Source organism: Podarcis liolepis, assembly GCF_965112155.1.
Source record: "Podarcis liolepis genome assembly, chromosome: 2".
Lineage (NCBI taxonomy): Eukaryota > Metazoa > Chordata > Lepidosauria > Squamata > Lacertidae > Podarcis > Podarcis liolepis.
Genome location: NC_139555.1, coordinates 73,136,332 through 73,157,477, shown reverse-complemented (window position 1 = coordinate 73,157,477; position 21,146 = coordinate 73,136,332). Strand labels below are relative to the sequence as shown.

Sequence of the window (21,146 nt, the reverse complement as noted above, 5' to 3'; positions counted from 1 at the left end):
CCATAGCAAGCCACATAGCAGAGATTACATGGGGACTAGAACAGAGGCAGATTTAGGGCAGAACAACCAGGGTGCAGGGGCCAAGGGGACACTTCCCACTACCTTCCCAAAGCCTAATTTCTGCTTGCCCACCTTTGAGAAGGGGGTAGGAGGGCTCTAGGACCTTGCCAAAGCCTCACACATCCTTCCCAATGCCCTGTGCTTCCCTTACCCAGCTTTGGGCTGGGGGGCATCCACCACCAGATGCCAACTTTGTCATCTTATCTACTAGGGCAAGAAGGACCCATCAGATGACCCAGTGATGTCATCCATATTATGGGTTTATTCACCTGCTCACTTTTCAATGACATATATGCCATTGTATGCCAGCAAAGCCCTTCTGAATTCTACATAGATTAAATCATTCAGTATCGGGGGCGGGGGGAATAAATGAGCAGAAATCTAATATTAGAAATTAGAATATCCAAGAACCAGCAGGGGAACTTTTCAGCCTACCAGGCCTTGGCGAAACTGATCTTAAGGTTGCCATTCTTGAACAAAGGAACTTCAGAGGGAGACTGCAGTGGGAAACCACTGAAGTGCATTTTTCTCAAGAAATTCAAATCTATGATCTGTGACTTGAATCCAGATTGCATATTTTTTTTATCATGCTCCATATGTTAGTATTGCCAGGATGTTTGTGTTGTCGCCAGCTAGCTGCCACCCTAGTTCGCTTTTACATAATTATCACTTCTGATCTTTTTGCATTTTGTTTTCCTCTGACCTCACTCTCCATCCATCTCCCCCTCAGCCATGTGTGTATGTAATGCCTGCCAAATTGGGATTATACTTCGTGGATCTGATGAAGTGGCCTGTAGCCCACAAAAGCTTATACCATAATAAACTCTGTTGTTTTTACTGCAATAGACTAACACAGCTAGCACTCTGAAAATCTAACCTCCTGCATTTACTGTTACGAGTAACAGTCACATGATGTGTGGATGTGATTGGAAGTGGAGAGGGGGGTTATTTTGGCAAAAACAATGCCTTCAATATGTATCCCACCTCCAGCTTTTTGCATCTCATAATTATGCAGATGAGTCATTTCATTAATCCAGAAAGGAGAAAAAAGAAGTTAATAAACTCCCTATTTCACAGCATTCTGTCTGCAGTAAAGTTGTCTCCACTGCTAGTTCCCCTGCTATTACTTTTTTTAAAAAAATCAACCACATGGAATTTATCAACCACCACAACCTCAAATGAACTTCAATAACTGACTCAGAGGTCATCAGGTTCAACCTGTTGCCAGTGCAGGAAGCCCACTACTACAGAACCCCTGAAAGGTGTCCGGCCTCTCCTTAAAAGCAGGGCTAGAGAGCCAGATGTTGTTGGACTCCAATTTCTGTCAGCCTTAGCCAGCATGGCCAATGGGGAGTGATGATGGGAGCTGTCATTCAACAGCATCTGGAGGGTCCCAGATCCCCTAGCCCTGCTTACAAACTTCTAGCAAAGTCCACTAGGCAAAAGGTAATGTAAAGGACCCCTGGACGGGTCAAGTAAAAAAGTCAAAAAGTCCAGTCAAAAAGACTGATCCATTGTCAAGCACCTTGCACTTCCCTAACATTTAGCCTAATACTTTTTTCTTGTAATTCAAATCCATTGACTTGGCTTCTAGTCGCTGGAGCAAAAGAAAATAAATTTGGGCCACCATCTAGGTGACAGCACTTCAAATGTTTGAAGATGACCATCAAATTGCCAATATTCACTATTGCCAGTAATACACTAAAAAGGCAATGCAGAAGAAATACACAAGGAGAAAGTACTAGGAGAGAAATTATCCTAATCAGGAGCACAATGCAACTATGGAACACCTTCCTACAGTAATAACTGCAGGACTAGAAATGATTGCAAAAGTCACCCTAGTTCTTTGCCTAGAAAGCTGCTAACATTTAAAAATGGGACACTCACATGGGTCACTTCCTGGGTCTGAAATGATCTTCTCAGAATTGTTAGGGAAATTACCGTAATCGGCTTGGCAAACAGGAATGCATATGGGTTTAAAAACTGGATAGTGACATAGATATGATTCCTAGGTTGTTTTTAGCACCTTTAGATGATGACTGTTGTCATAATAAACATTTGTACAGTATAGCGCTTTCAGTTGTTCAAAGTTATTCACATGTAATCCTTGTAATCTTTACCAGAACCCTCATAATGCAGAATTAAGTCTGAAGCTCAGAGAGAGGGGGCAGCTTGTCTAAGGCCAACCAGTAAGTTCATGGCAGAGGTGAAATTTGAACTTCCTGATCCCAGCTCAGTCTCTTAGACTTCCCCTTCCCATCCAGATGAAGTATATTGTACACATCTATCATTTCATATAAGAAAAAGACACAATCCCTCTGCCAGCCTGGTGCTGAAGTGTGGTAATCAAACTACACAGTAAGGGGAACTGATGGAAAAGCATGGAAAATATTGCAGTAGTCTAAAACCAGCTGTAAAAGATTAGAAGTAATGCAATGATATGTAAGGGAGCATTTCAGCTTTGGAATCTATTGATGTCCTTTTAAAAAAAGTAATGAGTTTCTTTGCTAAAAGTGTCTGAAAGAAAAATAAAAGATTAAGCACTAAAATATGTAAGAAGGGCTCACATTTTAAATGCTTTTAGCTTATAACTTAATTAAAAGATTTATTTGAAATTTTATTCTGCACTCAGAGAAAATGCTTTAAGCCTGGATAGCAGACAGACACTATACATAACAAGTGGTTTAATCCCTGCTTAAAGTGCAAATCTTGCCATTAGCTATGGAGCTGCTATGGCACCTCTAGAATGCATGCAGAGAGTTCTCCAATTTTTAAATTTAAATTTTTATTTATACCCCGCCCTTCCTGGTTCAGAAAACTGAGCTCAGGGCAGCTAACAACAAATTTAAAACACTTAATTGTAATACAACATAGAAGCAGCATAAAATACAGTATAAAAGCATGACTAACAATAAAATTCAAAGTTCAAAAATCAATTTGGGGGAAATCCATCCAATAAACATTAGATAATCACAGGGCTAGCTGGCTGAATTAGTCCTACTTAGGCCAGCAAGGAGGCCAAGGGAAAATAAGCTGTGGGGTCTCAGAGCGGGTAATCTTCATAAAAGGGGAGGGGGAGGGAAGAGAAGGGAAATAAAAGATCAGGTTGGATTCAGATTAAAGGCCAGGCAGAATAGCTATGTCTTACAGGCCCGGCAGAAGGAGGTTAAATCCTGAAGGGCCCTAGTTTCACGGGACAGAGCATTCCACCAGGTTGGAGCCATCACTGAAAAGGCCCTGGCCCTGGTGGAGGATAGTCTGACTTCCTTAAGGCCCGGGACCTCTAAACTATGGTTATTCATGGACCTTAAGGTCCTCTGCGGGGCATACCAGGAGAGGTGATCCCGTAAATACGAGGGCCCTAACCCTCAATGAAGTTGGGTTCAGTACAGCTTTAGCAGCAATGCAGTACCTGAACCCTTGTAGAAGCCATCCTGTCCAACAATTGAGAGTTTTGTATTGCCTCTGTTTGCAGTATTAATATCCCACCTTTCTATTAAAACTCTGATTACCGTGGCTGACAAGGACCTCATTGGTTAATATTTATATGATAATATTAGGGCTTTTTTCAGCTGGAACTCACCAGAACTTAGTTCCGCCACCTCTCAGGTGGGTGCCATTGTCATTATAAGAGTACCAAAGTTCATGGTTAGTTCCAGCATCTCTTTTTCTAGAAAAATAGCACAGGATAAAATGATAAAACATACTGCAGACACCAAGGGATGAACATGCACATGTGACATACTCCACAGCATTGGTTACTTCTAGCCAATTCTTTTTGTGTTCTGTATCTGTCAATTACATTTGCCTAGTAACCAATCACAATGTACTGCTAGGAAAATCAACTCCTTTCCGAAACAAATTAAGCAACAAATGATTAAAAGCATGTGAAGACAAATATCATTTAGTCTACTGCAGCCTTTGTTCAATAGCAAATAGATGAATGAATCCATTTGTCATTCAGAGTGCTTCACATCCAGTGAAAATGATGATAATGGTGATGATTATACACTAATAAAGCATCTAATATTTTAAAGTGCTGAACAGATATTAAAGAATAAGGCCCACAGGCTCACAATCTACTAGACACAATATGAAAGGGAAAAAAGAAGGGGGAAGGAAGAGAAAAGTAAGCATTGGAGCAGCTGTTCCTTATCTAGCCAATGGATGGAGTCAGACTGGTCTTTACCGTGCCATTACATTCTTTCTGAGTCTGTTTGTACTTGTTTCATTTGTGTGCACAACAAGGTGAAAGATATACAATATATAAATATTTGTATAAATATTTCTGCAAGGTGTGGCTGCCCAGTGGCCTTGATCCCCTGACCAATGGATGGGTCTGTGGTGTACCTTACCATGTGGTTGGCTGCACTGCAAAGCACAGTGCTATCTTAATTTGCCCAGAGCCAAATTTGTGTCATGGGTCTGTGCCCCAGTACTCTTAAGAATGACCTCTCAGAAGGGAGAAGCAAATATGTGTGAGCTTTTGCTTTTATGTGTGTCATTATTAGATTCTCTCTTGCTCTTTTCAGTCACTTCTGAAAATATTCTGAAATCAAAATTTTTACATATTACAGGACACAGAAATTAAAATTAGAACAGACTATAAGGCAATTGATATAATAGCCTGTGCCCAGTTCCTGTTATATGTAATAAGGGGAAAATCTGAATGATGGAAATCAGGACACATTTATGGGAACCTTTTAAAACTAACTACATTTTTATCTCATAAGTGTGCATATCTACACTTGCTGGGGAATTCATTCGAAGTCACATTTTAACCTTGATATGGTAAAAAAATAAAAATCAGCACAGTGGCTTCTGTTATCCTGGCTTCATTCTGTCAGAGCCACCGTGCAGGCCAGAAGCACATTAGAAATCTGCCTCAGCACTGAACAGCACATGTTTGCACAAGAGGCTGTTTAGCATGCCAAACAAAGCCTGTAATTCAGCTGGATGGAGTAACAGATTTTGCCACATTTCTTTTCCAACATGTTTAATCAAGTGTTGTGTGCAAATCAAATTTCTACGCAACCACAAGGCGGGGAATTTTTTTATCATATGGCTGAAGAAATGCTGTTTCGAATGCTTTCAGCAAGAGAGCTGCACAAACAGGGGAAGTGGGGGTGGGTGGGTGGGTTAGTTGTGTTGTTACAGAGGATTTGCTTCATAATAGTCAATAACAACTTGGTCCTCCAGGAATTTATTTGAATGTGGGAAGAAGAGTCCGAATCAATGAAATGTCATGCCGTGCTGTACTGCAACAGCTTCCTATGATTACCCTGACACTCCTGTCAGTTTAACACATATTTGTTCCACAATGTGAGAGGAGGCAGGTCTCCAGATGCCTCCTGACATGAAGGCATTTGCCTAGAGTGCACCAGCTCTGTGAGGTAGTTGTGTCCTCTTGAGAGGGAGCTTTAGGAATTGAGAGTGAGCAAGAATGACGAATTAATGACAGTGGGTCTCTGAAGAAGAGCCAGCTAAGGGTGCATGGAGGGGGGCAGGGAGCCAATGTATTATATAACAAGGGTATAGGTGCAGCTGTGACTATTTCAATCCAGAAATCAAAGTCCCTGACTCCTGTTTCCAATGTACATAAATATTTTAGGTCAGCCTTTTTCTCTCTCTTTCTGTCTTCTTAGAAACCTTCCTCTTTTTTTTCTTTTAAAAAAACATGAGCCCTGAAAGAGAAAACAAGTGTAATTATTTCTGACGTACAGATCTTTATTTAGTAAAGTAATGCTTAGGGGCTTCATTCAAACTGGGATACATTTTAAACACACACACACACACACACACACACACACACACACCCCTCTCTCCGCCTGTATGCTGGTCTAAAAATTGGTGGTTTAATGTCTGATGCTTCCTCAGATGCAATGCAGCAAATGTGAAGATCTAATTAGGTAAAAGCATAGCAGGGTTAGATGAAATGGGCCCAAGAGGATGATGAGAAACTAAGAGGAAAAATGAAAAATCCTAGTGAGAAAAATAAATTCATTTCCTTTCTATTGCACCAACCATTCCCCTATTATGGAATGGGGTCAAGATGCAGATTCATCATACAGCTTCTTGCTCTGCTTTCAGTTGCCTCTTCTTCTACAGGAAAACTGACGGTGAAAGAAATGGGTACTGTGCATGTCATAGGACATAAAATTTAGAGTGTTAACAGTGCTGATTTTCAATTCACTTTTTAATTTATTTTATTTTTTAGGTAAGTCATCATCTAACAGTCATAATCAAAGAAGGCAGCAAATGATCACCTAAAGATTGTTGCCAAATAAAAGGTTGTTTTTATCAAAATTAGAGTTACTATCAGATTTCACCTGAAGCAATATGGTTGAAGTGAATTTGAACAGGCACACAAGGCATTTATCAGAATTTCCAGCAACACAATTTTTTTTTGATGAGATTAGTAATATTTCTGACATGTGTGTTCACATACCTCACCTTAGAATTCCTGTTTATTTTGAACTAGAATGATGAAGTCTTGCAGTGTATTTTCCCCTTCACAAATGTCCCCTTAGGACCAGTACATTAACATCTTAGCTTGAAAAAGTGAGCTTTCTTCAGCTTTATTTTCCCACCAACACATTCTGGTCTAATTTTAGCCTCAGAAGAAGCTTCTCTCCCAGGTCTACCCACCCCTTTTCACATTTAAATTATGTTCCAGGTTTTAAGAATGCAGGCATTTTGGTCGCTAAGCAATAAAGAGCAACACCCCCTCCAAGAACAGTCTCCCAAGCCTCCCAGAGGCATAAGAAAGGGAATTTCAGGAGAGCTGTTGTGAACTAAATACTCATTGCATTTAATTGCATGGACCTGAATAAAACTGATCAGCCAGAGAAACAACTGGGGAGCACTGATGACCTGTATTAAGATATATAAAGAGATGGCTTCCACATAGTTTGTGATGGTGATTATTTTAACAGAAATAACTTTTTAAAAATCTCATTAGTCTTAACATAGTGAAATTCAGCAGAAATCCATTTCACAGCCACTCAGGTTACAAGATAGCTTTTTGAGCTGCTATTGATTTTTATTTTTTTTCAACCTCTGATCCCCCTCTAATTTTCAGTCCTTGGACAAGTTCCAGAAGAGAAGAGTGAAAAGGAGATGCCTTGACTCCACCAAATACATTACTAAACATTAGGCAGAGTTCAGCTGGACTTGGCTGCCAGCCTAGGAAGAGAAAGGCCCTGCTTGTTTTGCTATAATTTAATTTTTCATCCCACATGGGATCAATTAGGTGCAATTCTTGGCCCTTAGAGTGTTTTGCAGCCATTCACAATTGTACCTAAAGCTAGGGGATCCCTGAAAGAGAAAGTGAAGGTGTCCTTCTTCGACATCATCAGTACTGTTTCAATCTGAGGTACCTCAGAAGGCAAATACGGCCAATGCAGCCTCCTTGTCATGCAGGGATTCCACATTTTGAGGGCGAAAGGCCCAGCCAGGTGAGCAGTCAAATCAGATTAATGTGCAAGACTGCAGCCTGGATGTTTTCTTCTGTTTGCCCCCTTTGATATGCCTAGCCCAAATATTTTGTCATGAAAAGCTGCTTCTCTCGGTCGTTTTTTGGGCAACTGCTAGTCAATATTGCTATGGAATTTAAAGTGCTTGATAATCCCTTCTTATTTTGCAACTACTTAAGAGCTGGAGACAGATCTAGGTAATAGCATCTGCTCCTTTTTATATTTAAAGTTACACAGGGCAGAATTCCTGAAGGGGCAGAAAAGCGCTCTCTCTCTCTCTCTCTCTCTCTCACACACACACACACACACACACAACCTTTTCAAAAGGTAACATATAGAGTTCAAATTTCCTTTGAGACTCTTAGCCAAGAAGGTGTGGGAACCGGAATTTAGTGTCAGTTGCAAAATTGGAACCAACCAAACTGGCCTTCCCGTGTGTCGTCCGTGATTAAAAGGCTAATGATGCAGAACAGGATTGTCTATGTAGGTGATTTGCAGCAGAGCTACAAGGGTTTCCAACTCCCCATTGTTTAATAATAGCCATTTTAGGGTCTAAATCTGACAGTTAGAATCTCTGATCTGTAGTAACTCAGATGCAGATTTGTATTTGTGTCTGCAGGTCATCCCAGTGTAATGCTCATGGAGAAATGTAGGTAATTGGTTCCATTCCCCGCACGGCCATTTTGCAGCCAGCTTCAGCTGGCGGATCTCAGGCTTCTACTTGAATACAAAGTAAATACCGCATGCCTAAAGTTTGCCCACACCTCCCTCAAGATTACCATTAAGCCAGGGATCAGCAAACGTTTTCAGCAGGGGGCCAGTCCACTGTCCCTCAGACCTTGTGGGGGGCCAGACTATAAGCCACCCCCCACGACTCTCCCCTCCCTTCTCCACAGCACTGGATGAGCCCTGGTGGCTGCTTACTTGTGTCTTGCGAGTGGCAGGGACTGGCGGCAGCAGGATGATGAACGGAACACGAAAGGGCTCCGGAGAGGGGCTGCTTAAAATGGCGGCCGCTCAAGCGCTGCTGCTGCTGGCACCAACAAAGTCCAGGCCCCTTCCTCCTCTAGGCAGGGCAGGGAGAAGCCAGGAGGAGGGAGGGAGGAGGTGGTGGTGCCGTGTGAGGTAGAGGGAGAGGGAAAGAATGTGCACACTGGTGATCTACGCAGCGATTCCTGGATTGTCTGCAGGCCGGATCCAGAAGGCAATTGGGCCTGATCCAGCCTGCGGACCTTAGTTTGCCGACCCATGCATTAAGCTATAACTTATATTTCCAGAAATAAGCATATTGTGATTTAAGGCATAGTGGATGTGAGATAGCTCTCAGGCAAGTCAGGCCACTGGTGTTTCCTATAAGGTGACTCATCTGCCTAGTCTCATAGAAATGTCAGGTCTATTTTGTTTTTTATTTAAAGATATCCAAGGTCTCACAGTGTAACCACAAGGGGGGTCTTTTCATCACAGCATATGGAACTTTGATAAAAGACCGTGCTCAGCTTACAAATGACAAGTTTCTTTCCAGATATATAAAAGTAGGTCCCACAAAGGCTGACGTTATTATTGGTAAATCACTAATGGGCAAATTCTAAATAGGCTACCTACCCAGCCTCCATGAACTTGACACATTCCATAGATATGTTTCAATCAAAGGTCAGTTGTATCTCTAGATTTAAAAAGAAATGGAAAATTGTTCTGAAATGAGGACAGGATGTTAACCTAACAGAACAGGCAGGATGATCATCCTATTATTTCAGTCTCTGGGCAAATCAGGAGCTGCTCTTTAATTGGACAGCCGACCCTGGGGCAATAAGGAGTTAAGAGAAATCCAGTCCCAGGACTGCATGCTGTGCTTCCTCAATTAGGAAATGAAGCAGCAAGACAGCGGTTTATAATTAAAAGTAGGTTTGAAGTGTAGCATGTCAAGAGAAAGGTTTGTCACACTGTATTTTTCACAGAAGTGAGGTATGGAAAGAAAATTGGGGAAGTAAGGAACTGTGACCATGCTAGAGGCCTCACATAAGAGAGATTGGGGGGCGGCGGTTTGCAGAGCATCTTAGGAGGAGCATAAGCTGCCTCTAAGCAACAATTAAATAAGACAGTAGAAAGAGGCATGTAAGCAGTTGTACTTTTCTGCTGCTAAGAAAAATAAGGAATACCAATGGAATGCCTACATATTTTGATACTGAGTCACTGACCACAAAATTGCTCTTCAAATGTGGGAAATTTGAACCCAAAACAGATGACAAGGTACACCATACCTGGCGTTAACGTGCTAAGGGCCATCCACAAGGTGACACGATTCAGGGCAAGGGTGGCCAACATGGGGTGCTCCAGCTGTTGCTGGACCACAACGCCCATCAACTTTCATCATTGTAGGCAAATGCTTTCCATTTAAAAGGTAGTGCCTTACGTACCTTGGATAGAAGAATGTTCAAGGAAAGGGTAGACAAGACATGGCAGTTCCCAGTGTTCAGACGCTAGAAATAATCCCACGTAGCCTATCTTTACAGAATCAAGATGAAAGGAACAAACCTCATTCAGTTAATTATGGTGTATGTTGCTGCTTACTCATTCCAAGATCCTTTACCACTTTCTTTAGTTGATATCCCCTGTTATCACCCAAGATGCATGCGCACACCCAGCAGTCTTAGCTTTCCCAAGCATTCTGTTCTTTGCACATTCAGTCCTTTCTAGGGTGGTTACATTCTGCTCTGTGTTAACAGTTAACTTTTGTCATAATAGCTTCAAACCATGGTAGACTTAAATAAACAGCAGTGAGATCTCCTGGTTTTGCTGCTGTTATTTTCAATTTACAATCTTTATTGTATTCAGTGAAGATTTCCCAATTCAAAGCAGGGGAACAGAGATCAGGGACTGCGGTCTTCTAGAGTGTCTTGAGTCCTGGGACTAGGATGAGCAGTTGGAGGAGTTGCCAGCTGACAACCCCAGGGAGGAGCCCAGTAGATTGGGACAAGAGGTGTCCAGGCTTCAAGGCTTCAATCCAGAGGATTCGCTTTGGATTCACAGATGAGGAGTCCGGTATCGGGAAGGGTTCCAGCAGTGTTTCACCCCAGCATTCTGCCTCATCCCCTCTCACTTCAGCCAAGCACTCTGTGTCCCCAGTGCCCTCAGTTCTCATGCCAGCCTCACCTCCAATCCTGGTACCACCTCCAGCACTAACTGAGATTGTCCCAAGCCATTCTCTCACGGGTCTGCTGCTCAGCCTGGTTCAGAGCTGATGCTGATGCCTCTTCCATTGCATAGGTCACATAAGCACCAGTGTAGCTGAGAACATATAACAAATAACATATAATGGGACACAAAGTAGTGTGTTGCTCATTGGATCAACTTCTTAGCTTACTCAGCCGTGCATAGCACTTGTACCTTTGAACTCTACTTTGCCTATGCACTGAGCATTAAAGATTTTGGCAGAAATCAAACTATGGAGTTCTTCATTCTCTAGTGAGACCTAGTACACAGAGGCCACAAAATGTTCTGATAGCAGAAACTAGGTCTTCCAAGAGCAAATCTTTGTCCACTATACAGAGAATTTCCCTTTTGTAATTAATTCCTCTAACACAGCTAATTTTAGCTTGAAGAAATATAATATGTCCCCTTCTTTCTCAAAGGAGGTAGTTGTACAATTTATCTCAACTGTTTAATTTATTCCTGTCCTTTAATAAAATTGTTGGGTGCTTCCTTAGATGTTCCCAGATGTCTCTGTATAGTGTATGACAGTTTCAACATGATTTGCATAGCATCAGTTCTGTAGTCTAATGTCTACAGATGCAGCTTCTAACAAAAAAGATTAATGTCCTTCAGACTAAATTGCTCAGGCTTTTAGTTTTAATGCAGAGGGTGGCAGAATCTGATCCAGAAGAGTTCTAGTGTTTCTGTTGCATAAGGCATAGGCAGACTATTGCAATGACATCATGCAAATTATGGCACATATTGCTCAACCAGTGAATTCCAAAGATTTTCAGTAGAAAAGGATATTCATTTATTTGCAGAATTGCCTGAATGGCAACAACCAACAAAATCTCAGAATAAATGTGGAATTTGGGCGGCAGAGTGGTACAAACATGTGTCTTTGCATGGGGGGAAAACACAGCTCAAAAGTAGGGAACAGGAGAAAGCAAGAGAAGGAGGAGTGAGTGACAGGCTTTGTATGGCCAGAGCTACTGTGGTGTAATGTAGTGCAGTGTTACATTAGGCTTTAGGGACCTGGTTTCAAATCCCTGCTCAGTCATCAACATCACTGGCTGACCATGGCATTACCTACCTGCAGGATTTGGGGAGGATAAAATGGGCTAACCACACATGGCTTGCCCTGAGCTCCTTGGAACTGGGATGGCATACCAATGAGATAAATAAACAAGTTCCCTTACTACCCTGGTTTTACATTCTCTCTCTGACCCTTATGGCTATGTGCGAAGAGAGAGCCTGGCAGTGATAGGAAAACAGAAATATAGGTAAATTAGACATTTCCCTTTCCAATCTGTCCTCACACCCCAGGCTTCAGGAAAACTGAATCAAAGCCAAAAACAATGCTGTAATTGTTTTGCTGCATCTGGACGCTTTGAGACGGACAGGTTGGGCACTGCGGTAAAAACTGAACAGGAGTTGTTCTTCCCTAGCAGGTCCAGCGTTTGTGCTCCTCAAGGGTAAAAGCCTTTTTACTTTGTGGCAGGATTTATCCATTGGCGACTATGTCCCAGAGGACTGAAAAATTCCACCAGTAATCAGGATTGATCCAATAAACCCCCAATCCCATTGGGAACCTCTGAATACCAAATAAGAAGCGTAAGTGATTCTGAATACTAAATGCTTGGAAGCACAAGTAGGGAGACTGTTGTATTTGGGTCCTTTCAGGCTTCCCAAGGGCATCTGGTTGGCCACTGTGAGAATAAGGACGTTGAACTAGATGAGCTTTTGGCCTGACCCGCCAGGTTCTTCTTGTTTTCAGATCTTTTTTCTGTGTAGCTTAATAGTGTTTATACTGGCAGTGACTCTCCTGGGGTTTTCATATCTTACCTGGAGATATGGATTTGTTCCTTGAACATTCTGCATGCAAAATACATCTTCTACCACTAAGCTATTGCCCTTCCACAAATCTTGGGAAATTTGTACCTTCACATTTATGGAGTCTGTCTGACATACAAACCAGTTAGAAAGTCATTCTTTTATGCCTTTTGGTTTGGGCTCATTCTTGTTCAGTTACTACTACTAACATGCTGCTTCTAAAGTTTAGTTAATTAGTAGATGGAAATAGCATTCTTATCTATATAGAAGTCCTACTGGGCAGAAACAATTCCTTCAGAATTCAAATTACATTTCTGTTCTTAAATGCAGCTTCTTTTATGGTGTGGCAGAGGTGAACATTTACTTCCTAGAGCTGAAGCTGGTGCAGGGCCCCAATACAAATATAGATTAATCACAGGGAGGAAGCAGGGTCCACTTAAAAAAATGGTAAAGCGCCATTTATTAACATATGCAAAATGTTAATATTTCGCAAAGAGTCAAGAGTTCATAGGTTTATCCAGTGTGTCTTAATAACAGTTTAATGTCTACCTGTACATCAAAGAGAGGCACTGAGTGAGGAATAGAGAGGTTATGCACTGCAGATTCACGAAGCCAGTAATCCTTGTAATTCTGGAATGAAATTATTACGCGGAGATCTACAAATATTGGCTTGGCTTGCCTCAGTAGCCACAAATCCCCTCCTCTGAAGTCTTCTAGCATGTGGAGAGGACTTAGGGGAGATGATGGGTTTTATCTCATTTGTGCTGCAGTTTGCAAAAGGAACAGTAGGAGTCACCTGCCACTGTTTTTACCTTTCCCAAATTGCACTAAAAGCAGAAGAAAACTCTACCTCTTCCTTGAGCCCATTGACAGAAGCAGAGGCCTTGAGGCAGGCCAGGGATCTCCCTCCCCTGTGCGAAGGTTTGGAAAAGTTAACAGCAACACGGGAAAATCCTTGATATTTCTTACCCTCTCCAAACCACATAGCACATCTGAGAGCTCAAGCTGGAAGTGGAGATAGATGGGCCTGCATTTGTAGGCATCTGCACCCTGTTTTTGGAAATAGCTGATGAATGATGGAATGGTTAAATAAGGATAGATGGCACGTGACCAGCATGTCATATGACCAGTCTATCATGAGATATTGTATGAGAAGATGAAAAATCTTCCTTGGTTTGAGACACTGAGGAGTGTTTGGCACAACTGCTGTTCCAGATGGATTTTGCTACCATCTTGTAATAAGTGTTTATTCAAATAACTTGAGTGTCTTTTTTTTTTTTTACATTTCACCATGTCCACTCTAACCCAAAACATACTGAAAAAGAAAGTGGTTGATCATAAATTTCATCAGTCAAGTAAACCTCAAATATATGTTGAAAATTTGTGATAATGTGCATCTTGATGCAGTGATTATGAGTAGTTATTTGAATTTTGGAGCATTCTCACCAACTTTGTTAACTTTTACACTGCTTACAGGATGCTCGCAAGGTCTAACATGTGATTGCTATTCAGTGCGTAGAATGGTAGAAGTTAGAAACCAGCACTCTACATTAAGTTCAAGCCCCACCTGTAACAATGGAACTGGAAGGCTTCGCTCTGGGCTACATAGGATCCTCTTTGAACTGAAATCTTGTATGTTATTCATGCAAGTGTGTTCACTTTGGATTTCAACACTGCAGAAGTTTCAATAATGACTGCTGCAGTCTAATATTTGATCCTTAATTTTTTAAAAATATCAGTCTTATTAAACACTGATTGAGAGAATTATGTACCCAGAACACTTGTAGCATACACACAAAATAAGAAAAGGGAACAGCTGAGTCATACAGATGTACAGTCCCCGAAGGAAGCCATGGTCAGTTGCAGCTTCCCAGTGTACATGGCTCTAGCAAAACAGAAATGGATGTTTACCAACACCTATGAAACCCCCATGTTTCAGTGAAAGTGGAAACAAATTATTAAGATGTAAACATTTTTCTCTTAAAGTCAAGAGCAATGCTTCTTGCTCAGGTGGGCATTGTGCGAGTTGACAGCATGAACCCTAGAAGTAAAATAAAATACAGCAAAAGTGTCAAGATCAAGAAGGAAAACATACATGAAAAGTTTACATGCCTAATTCCTTTCTGTGTGCTTCCTTACCAGACTCTTGAACTTTCTGTCCATGAGGCTTATGCCACAGGAGATGGCACAAATTCGTTTCTCTTAGAAATGCTAGACATAAATCCAGCCAAACTGAAACAGGTTTATGTCCTATTGAATCCAACTGGAAAAAATTGAGCACAGGCTTAAATATATTTTTGGCTGAAATCAAGGGGACTTAGACATCTTTAATCTTGGCTGGATTGTGCTCATTGTGAATAAGTATGGAACATGCACTGCCTCTGGTCGGTAGACTACACATCTTAAGTTCCCACTGGAATTCTAGGGTTTTCTGGAACTCTAGGGGGAAAACAAAACAATGCTAAAAACAAAACAAAATAATCCCTTAGAAAAACCCACAGTGCTCGCATAAAAAGTTCCAGAACATTGCATTTTGGGTGCCACAGTGCAGTTTCTCTGTAGGTCAACTCACTTAAAGCTTCAGTGATGTACACTCTTTGTTCTTGGTGTAAAAGCTGAGCTGAACCCATTTGAATTAATAGTTCTTTTTGATATTTATCTTCTGCTCTTCTCTTTATTGGTTGTTACATCCTGGAGATGCTGAAGAGGTGCCTCCTTGCTTTTGTTTCTTGCGCCTTTTGTTGAGGAGACGGTTGTTGGATGTTTTCAAATCTTTAATCTTTACCTGGTCGTAGTCCACCCTCATGGTCGCTAAAGCACTAGTCATCTCCTCCTAAAACCCACATGAGGCAATAGTTAGGTCTTAAGAAGTAGAGGCCACATTCCTACCATGTTCAGGTGAAAACAGAACCCTCTGGTCACAGATTTCCATTGACCTCCCCCAGCCAAGACTAAGAGTGGTGCCCTTTCCCATAAAGAGAGCTCATATTCTACCCAAGTGGACTGTGCAGCTAAATGACAAGGAACACATATGCAGAATTATACTGAACATTTCTGACAAAGAGATTAGAAGGACCAAGGTGAAATAAGTAACACAGGAATCCTTACTGAAAGCACTCTATTTTAACGCTAACAATATTTTAATACTTTAGAACAGTGTTTCCCAACTGGGGGCCATATGGCCCCCTGGGGGGAAGGATATTACAAGGGGGTCACAGGTGAAAAATGCATAAATGGGGGGCCACAGCATGAGGCTAGGGGGCCATAGAAGGAAGTGAGAAGTGAAGGGGAAAAAATCATTTTTAAAAATCCTGATTGGCCAATTGCAAGCAGGTAAGGGGGTGGCCCACCAGGGCCTAGTACTCCTTTTTGCCATGTGCATTTTCTTGGAGCAGTCTAAGTTTGTTTCTGGCAGGAGGGGGAAATTGCTGAGGCTCCTGTTTTGACCAGTAGAGCCTGCAGTCCAGAACTCCTCAGGTCAGGTAAGCGTGGTGGTGGGATGGCAATGGATAGGGCTGGATGAGTGGGAGCTGCTTTGTTGCTACCGCCAGTGCTGGGCCTGGTGGCAGCCTTGGCCTGACTCTGCAAGGTGCAGGGTGCAATCCACCCCAGCACCTAGTGGATCAGGGTCTTTGGATGTTGCTGAGGGGCACAGGGCCAGTTGGCAGCGTTGGCCCAGTTCTGCAAGGCGTGGGGTGCCTAGCCAAGTAGGGGCGTCTGGTGCTGCTGACTTGCATCTAGTAAATAACTAAGTGTCTACTCAGAAGAAAGGCACACTGAGTTCAGTGGGTCTTACTCCCAGGTAAGCGTGTGTGTGGCTATAGTGTTTTATCCAGGTAGCCAGGGCTCCTCCTGATGATGATATTTTTGCACTGGGTCAGTGAGGACCACTTGCTTTTAAAAATTCTCCCTGTGCACCTTTGGGACTATATCTGAAGGTTTCCCACTCTCTGTCAAATAACTTGGGTCAAATAAGTGTTGTTTGCTTTTTATAATACAAGGAAGATGGATCTCCCTCAGGAGGTTCTGGACTCTCCTTCCTTGGAGGTTTCTAAGCAGAGGTTGGATGGCCATCTGTCATGGATGCTTTAGCTGAGTTTCCTACGTTGCAGGGGATTGCAGTAGAAAGATAACCCTCGGGGTCCCTTCCAGCTCCATGATTCTATGTTTTCCTGCTTTAACAATATTTCATTATGCTCCTATCATTTTGTGTAATTGTATTTTGGATAAATTATAAAAAAATATGAATAAAACATGTTCTATTTGCAAACAAAACATTTAAATAGCTACCTTTCTACTGATGGGGGGGGGCACGGGCCTAGCCAGAATTTTTGCTGGGGGTGTAGTGGAAAATGCACAACAACAATAGAGGAGGTGTAAGTTTGGCCTTACACAGCCAAACCTTCCTGTGAGTCCTTGCAGGACTACTCTTGTCCTTGAGGGTGGCCCAACTGGGGTTTGATTGCCCTGATTAGGAGCCCTCATTGCTATGGGTGGCGACCGTGGAGATATCTAGCCCTACCTCGTTGAGGCAGGTACAAATAGTGCAGGGCAATGTGGTCAGGAGGATGAGAATGGACCAAAGACTGCTGAGGCAGCCCACAGTTTGATCTGGTGTTGTATGTGGGTGAAGGTCTGGTAGGGGGGAATTGTTGCTTTGAAAATGTTCCTTTGGGGTTATTTCTTGGTGGTAGAGGGTTTTGTGTTGCTGTATAAGAAGGTTTAAGGAGGTTTATTACTGTGTAAGAAGGTTTAAGGAAGTTTACCATTTGAGGTTTTGGTTTTGTTTTTGTTTCAGGAGTTTGTCCTATTCTGTTGAAATAAAAATATATTTTCCCTCATATATTGACTACCAAAGATCCTTTAAAGAACCATCAAAGTTAATTGGCAAAACAAAGCGGGGCAGGTTTTTGTTACTAGGGGCAGAATCTCAAATTTGTACTGATTTTTACTTATGGGAGCAGCTGCTCCCCTGGCCCCCCTCCCCCTGGCTATGCCCATGGGGGGCCACAGGAAGGAAGTAATGTCAGAAGGGGGGCTATGGTCGGGAAAAGGTTGGGAAACACTGTTTCAGAATATACTGTTTTGCTATGTGTAGGGCTGGAAAGTGTTTTGCCTCTGAGGGTCACGTGCAGAAGTGGGTAGTCACTCAGAGGCTGAATACCAATAAACATGGTCAGGGCAAAAAGTGACATGGCCTGGGTATGCATGTGCACACACTCAATGGCTCTCCCTATGGATCAGAAAAGGACAGACTGCTGTCTACCCCACCAGGGAGAGATGACGCTCCTGCTTGCCTGCCAAAGAGTTGTTTGGTAAGTTGGAGAACCACTGTGCTCCCCAAAACCAGCAAACAGCTATTGGCATGTTGGAAGGAGTGTGGTTTGCATGGAAGTTGCACAGAGAATTACTCTTTCTGTGCACCTTCCTCCCCATCACTGTGCAAAATCCAGTATCGAGAAGGTAGACTGGGCACCCATGTGGGGGAAATGGGTAGCATGAAACCTGCAGCTCATGGTTTATTGACATGTGTGCTAGAGTCTGCCCTTGATTGAATATAGACAACATCTTAATCAGTTATTTCTGTATAGTTGGGCAATCATTATGAAAATGCTGGTAATGAGCTGGTAAAAGATGTTCAGAAAGAAAAGCAATCAAACAAACTATCTCTGACTGGATTTGCGAATGCCCAGCCTACTAATATATGTGATCATTACCTTCACTTCATCCCAGTGATCTTTATCCTCTTGCAGAACCCGGGCAGTATGAAGAGGGGTAGGTGGCACCACCATGGATTGCTAAGGAAACCAAAGAAGCAGCTATTCAGAAACAGTAATTCTGACAATAACACACTCACACATTACGACTCATCGTCCTTGCTGATGAAGTAATTACAAGTCTTGAGAAAATTGTATAAATATGTCTCCTAAGCAACAGGAGGGAGAGAGAAAAATGTACTTAGCTGCATTGCTAAGCACAGTGGCGTTTTCAATATGACTGAAATATGTGTCATTTCCATAGGATTGCAGCTATGGAATAAGACTGAGGGGCAAACACACATTTGAAACCCCAGAGTGGAAAGCTGCCAGGGAAGAGTAAATCCGGAGCAGGAAAATAGCAGGGAGGGTAAAGGGTGATATGCTCCCTCCGTTCCTGTGCTTCTCAAATTGCACTCCTCTCCAATTCAGTAATAGGGCTTTAATAAATGTATTTCTACATAATGTGAAAATGATCAGCACAGAAGCATGGAGGTTATGACTTCCAGGCCCTCTTGCTTTCATATCAGCTTCTGCCAGTGATAGCCAATATTGCTGGACTACAACTGCCATCATTCTTGACACTTGGTCATGATGCCTGGGGCTGCCCCCTGCGCTTATGCAATATGGGCTAATTGCATGGAAGCAATTGTGCAGCAGGAAGGTCCTTACAGAGGAGAGCTGCTCCAGATGGCATAACCCAGCCAAGCCATGCACCATAAGACAAGGTCCAGTATAAAAGAATGGCAGATTTAGGTATTCTACAACACGTCGGGGTCAAAATGAAATAGAAACAGTCTAATAGTGAAAAGGAGTGCAGGCTGCCACACTTCAGGCGCAAAGGAGATTTTCTTTTTCCTACACGTAACTTGCAACTCACACTTATTTAACATATACGCTCACAACTTTATGCACATTGCTGAATAATATTTTTTTAAAGAATGATGCAAAAATTGCATGCACGGGGGGGGGGGGAGGGGGTGGGAGAGCAGGAAAACTCTTAAAAGCACACAAAAGATCTGATTGGAGAGTTTGACCCCACCATGGAACACAGCCTCAAGATCATCCATGGGATTACAGACACTCTGAGACTTTACAAGGAAATGTTTGATGAGCTCAAGAAACAGCTGCAGCTGCCAATCACAATGCTTCTGACAAAGAAACCATCACCACCAGTGGATGTGCACAGGCAACCCTCCTCTGGATCTTAACCACAGGCAAGAACGTCTTCTGGCTACCTGTCAATCCCCACCTCCCATCCCGGTCCTCATATCATTTGCAGCAAGTATCCAGTGAGGGAGAGAAGGAGGAAAACTAAGAGGAAGACTAAGGGCTGCATTTGCCCCGCACTGGTAAGTGCAGCTATTTTTAAAAAATGGCGTTTTCCTGCTTTTCTAGGGGGTGTTCTGGCTTTACATGATTTTGCTTATACACGTGATGGCCAGGAACCTATATTGTGAGTTATCTGTACTGCCTCTTTGTTTATTAGTATCACTGCCACAAAGTGCTTTCAAATCAGATTCTGCTGCCATGGATCCTACTCTGCAGCCAGAACACTGGGAACTGCAGCTTAATGTGGCTGCTGAGATCAGTATGTTCAGCAATCCCTAGCTCCTTTGCAGTTCCCAGGTTCCCTTGAGGGAAGGACTAGCTTTGACAGGTAAACCACTGGACATACTTCTGCAGTAAGTTGTACCCTTGGCATCCTGCTTATGGATCCTTCCAGGAAATCCACAAAGATGGCCCATTTTGACTCCATGTTTCTTCATGGAGATACCTCATGAGAATCCTTCCACAAGCATAGACCCGGAAGGAAATGTTACATCCAGTGGCCCCTATACCGGAGATGTACCAACAAAGAGAACTGGCAATATATAAAGGTAATTAGTTAGGTAACACAAATGTGTCTAAATGAATGTGGTTGGGAATTATCAGCAAGGAACATGAGACAATCCCTTTTGTGTTTTATCCTGAGCCTTGCCAACTGTATGGAATGTTGGTCAAATCAGTATTCTACTTTCTTCCTAGGTTATTTAAATATAGAAAAAGAAACAAATGTTTCAGGGAGGACTGCAAAGATAAATTAGTGTTTATAAAGTGCTTTGAGAAAATAAGGACAGATGGAGAGTATGCATGTACATTCATCGCCCCTGCAACTCCATTCGTTCTTTCCACTGCAAGATGGCTCCTAACAGCAGTGCCTGCTTAACTACTGTTGCATTTGTTATCTGCCAAGGGAAAAGGGAAAGGAGAGAGACTAAAACTGCATTGGTGGGATGTTAAGAGGCCCTGCCAGGCTCTGTGCTGCTGAGTGTTCCCTTTATGCTTTTGCCGTTCTTTTCTAGGTAAACTTTAACCAAAGGGCATGCTCTGCCACTTCTTTGATATTAGGTTCTGGAGGCAATCTAGCTCATCTGAGATTTGGAAGCACCAGGTCTCTGAGCTGAACAATATTTAGGGCTGAATTTTTGATTTTATTAGGTTGTGTGTAGGGAGAACCTGACTTCCCCCAACAGCTTACCAGAATCTGTTAACCTCACTTGCAATGTGTTCAGCCTTGTGTTTTGCAGCCGTAACACAGGATTGCCATACGCAGAACGTGGTGAATAATACACTTCAATATTGTTGTATTATATTTAACAGCTGCACCTGTGTTCTGTATTGTGATGGCTTATAAGCAATAAATCTGAATTGATTGAAGACCAACAGACGGATAATATTTTGGTTTAAGCGGAGCCCATCCCTTTAAAGTGGTACCTTGGGTTACATACGCTTCAGGTTACAGATTCCACTAATCCAGAAATAGTACCTCAGGTTAAGAACTTTGCTTCAG

At 42.4% G+C, this 21,146-nt stretch overlaps 2 protein-coding genes across 4 annotated transcripts in view; one reads left to right on the top strand and one right to left on the bottom strand.

Annotated features, from left to right (window-relative positions):
* LOC310700012 (uncharacterized protein) overlaps positions 1 to 21,146 on the top strand; it is a 98,755-nt gene that overhangs the window by 44,199 nt on the left and 33,410 nt on the right. The window contains exon 3 of one of the 3 annotated variants that reach the window (XM_083488810.1): positions 19,596 to 19,665. In XM_083488810.1, the coding sequence (XP_083344936.1) occupies positions 19,596 to 19,665 (70 nt within the window). Of the gene's footprint in view, positions 1 to 18,310; positions 18,396 to 19,282; positions 19,666 to 21,146 lie in introns of those variants that run through there. The other 2 variants (XM_083488811.1, XR_014522354.1) reach the window with 2 other exon arrangements.
* Positions 12,989 to 21,146, bottom strand: part of MAPKAPK3 (MAPK activated protein kinase 3) — a 75,451-nt gene continuing 67,293 nt past the window's right edge. The window contains exons 10-11 of the mRNA XM_083488753.1: positions 18,275 to 18,355; positions 12,989 to 15,390 (exon numbers count right to left, since the gene is read on the bottom strand). Of these exons, the coding sequence (XP_083344879.1) occupies positions 15,232 to 15,390; positions 18,275 to 18,355 (240 nt within the window). The 3' untranslated portion in view covers positions 12,989 to 15,231. The remainder of the gene's footprint in view (positions 15,391 to 18,274; positions 18,356 to 21,146) is intronic.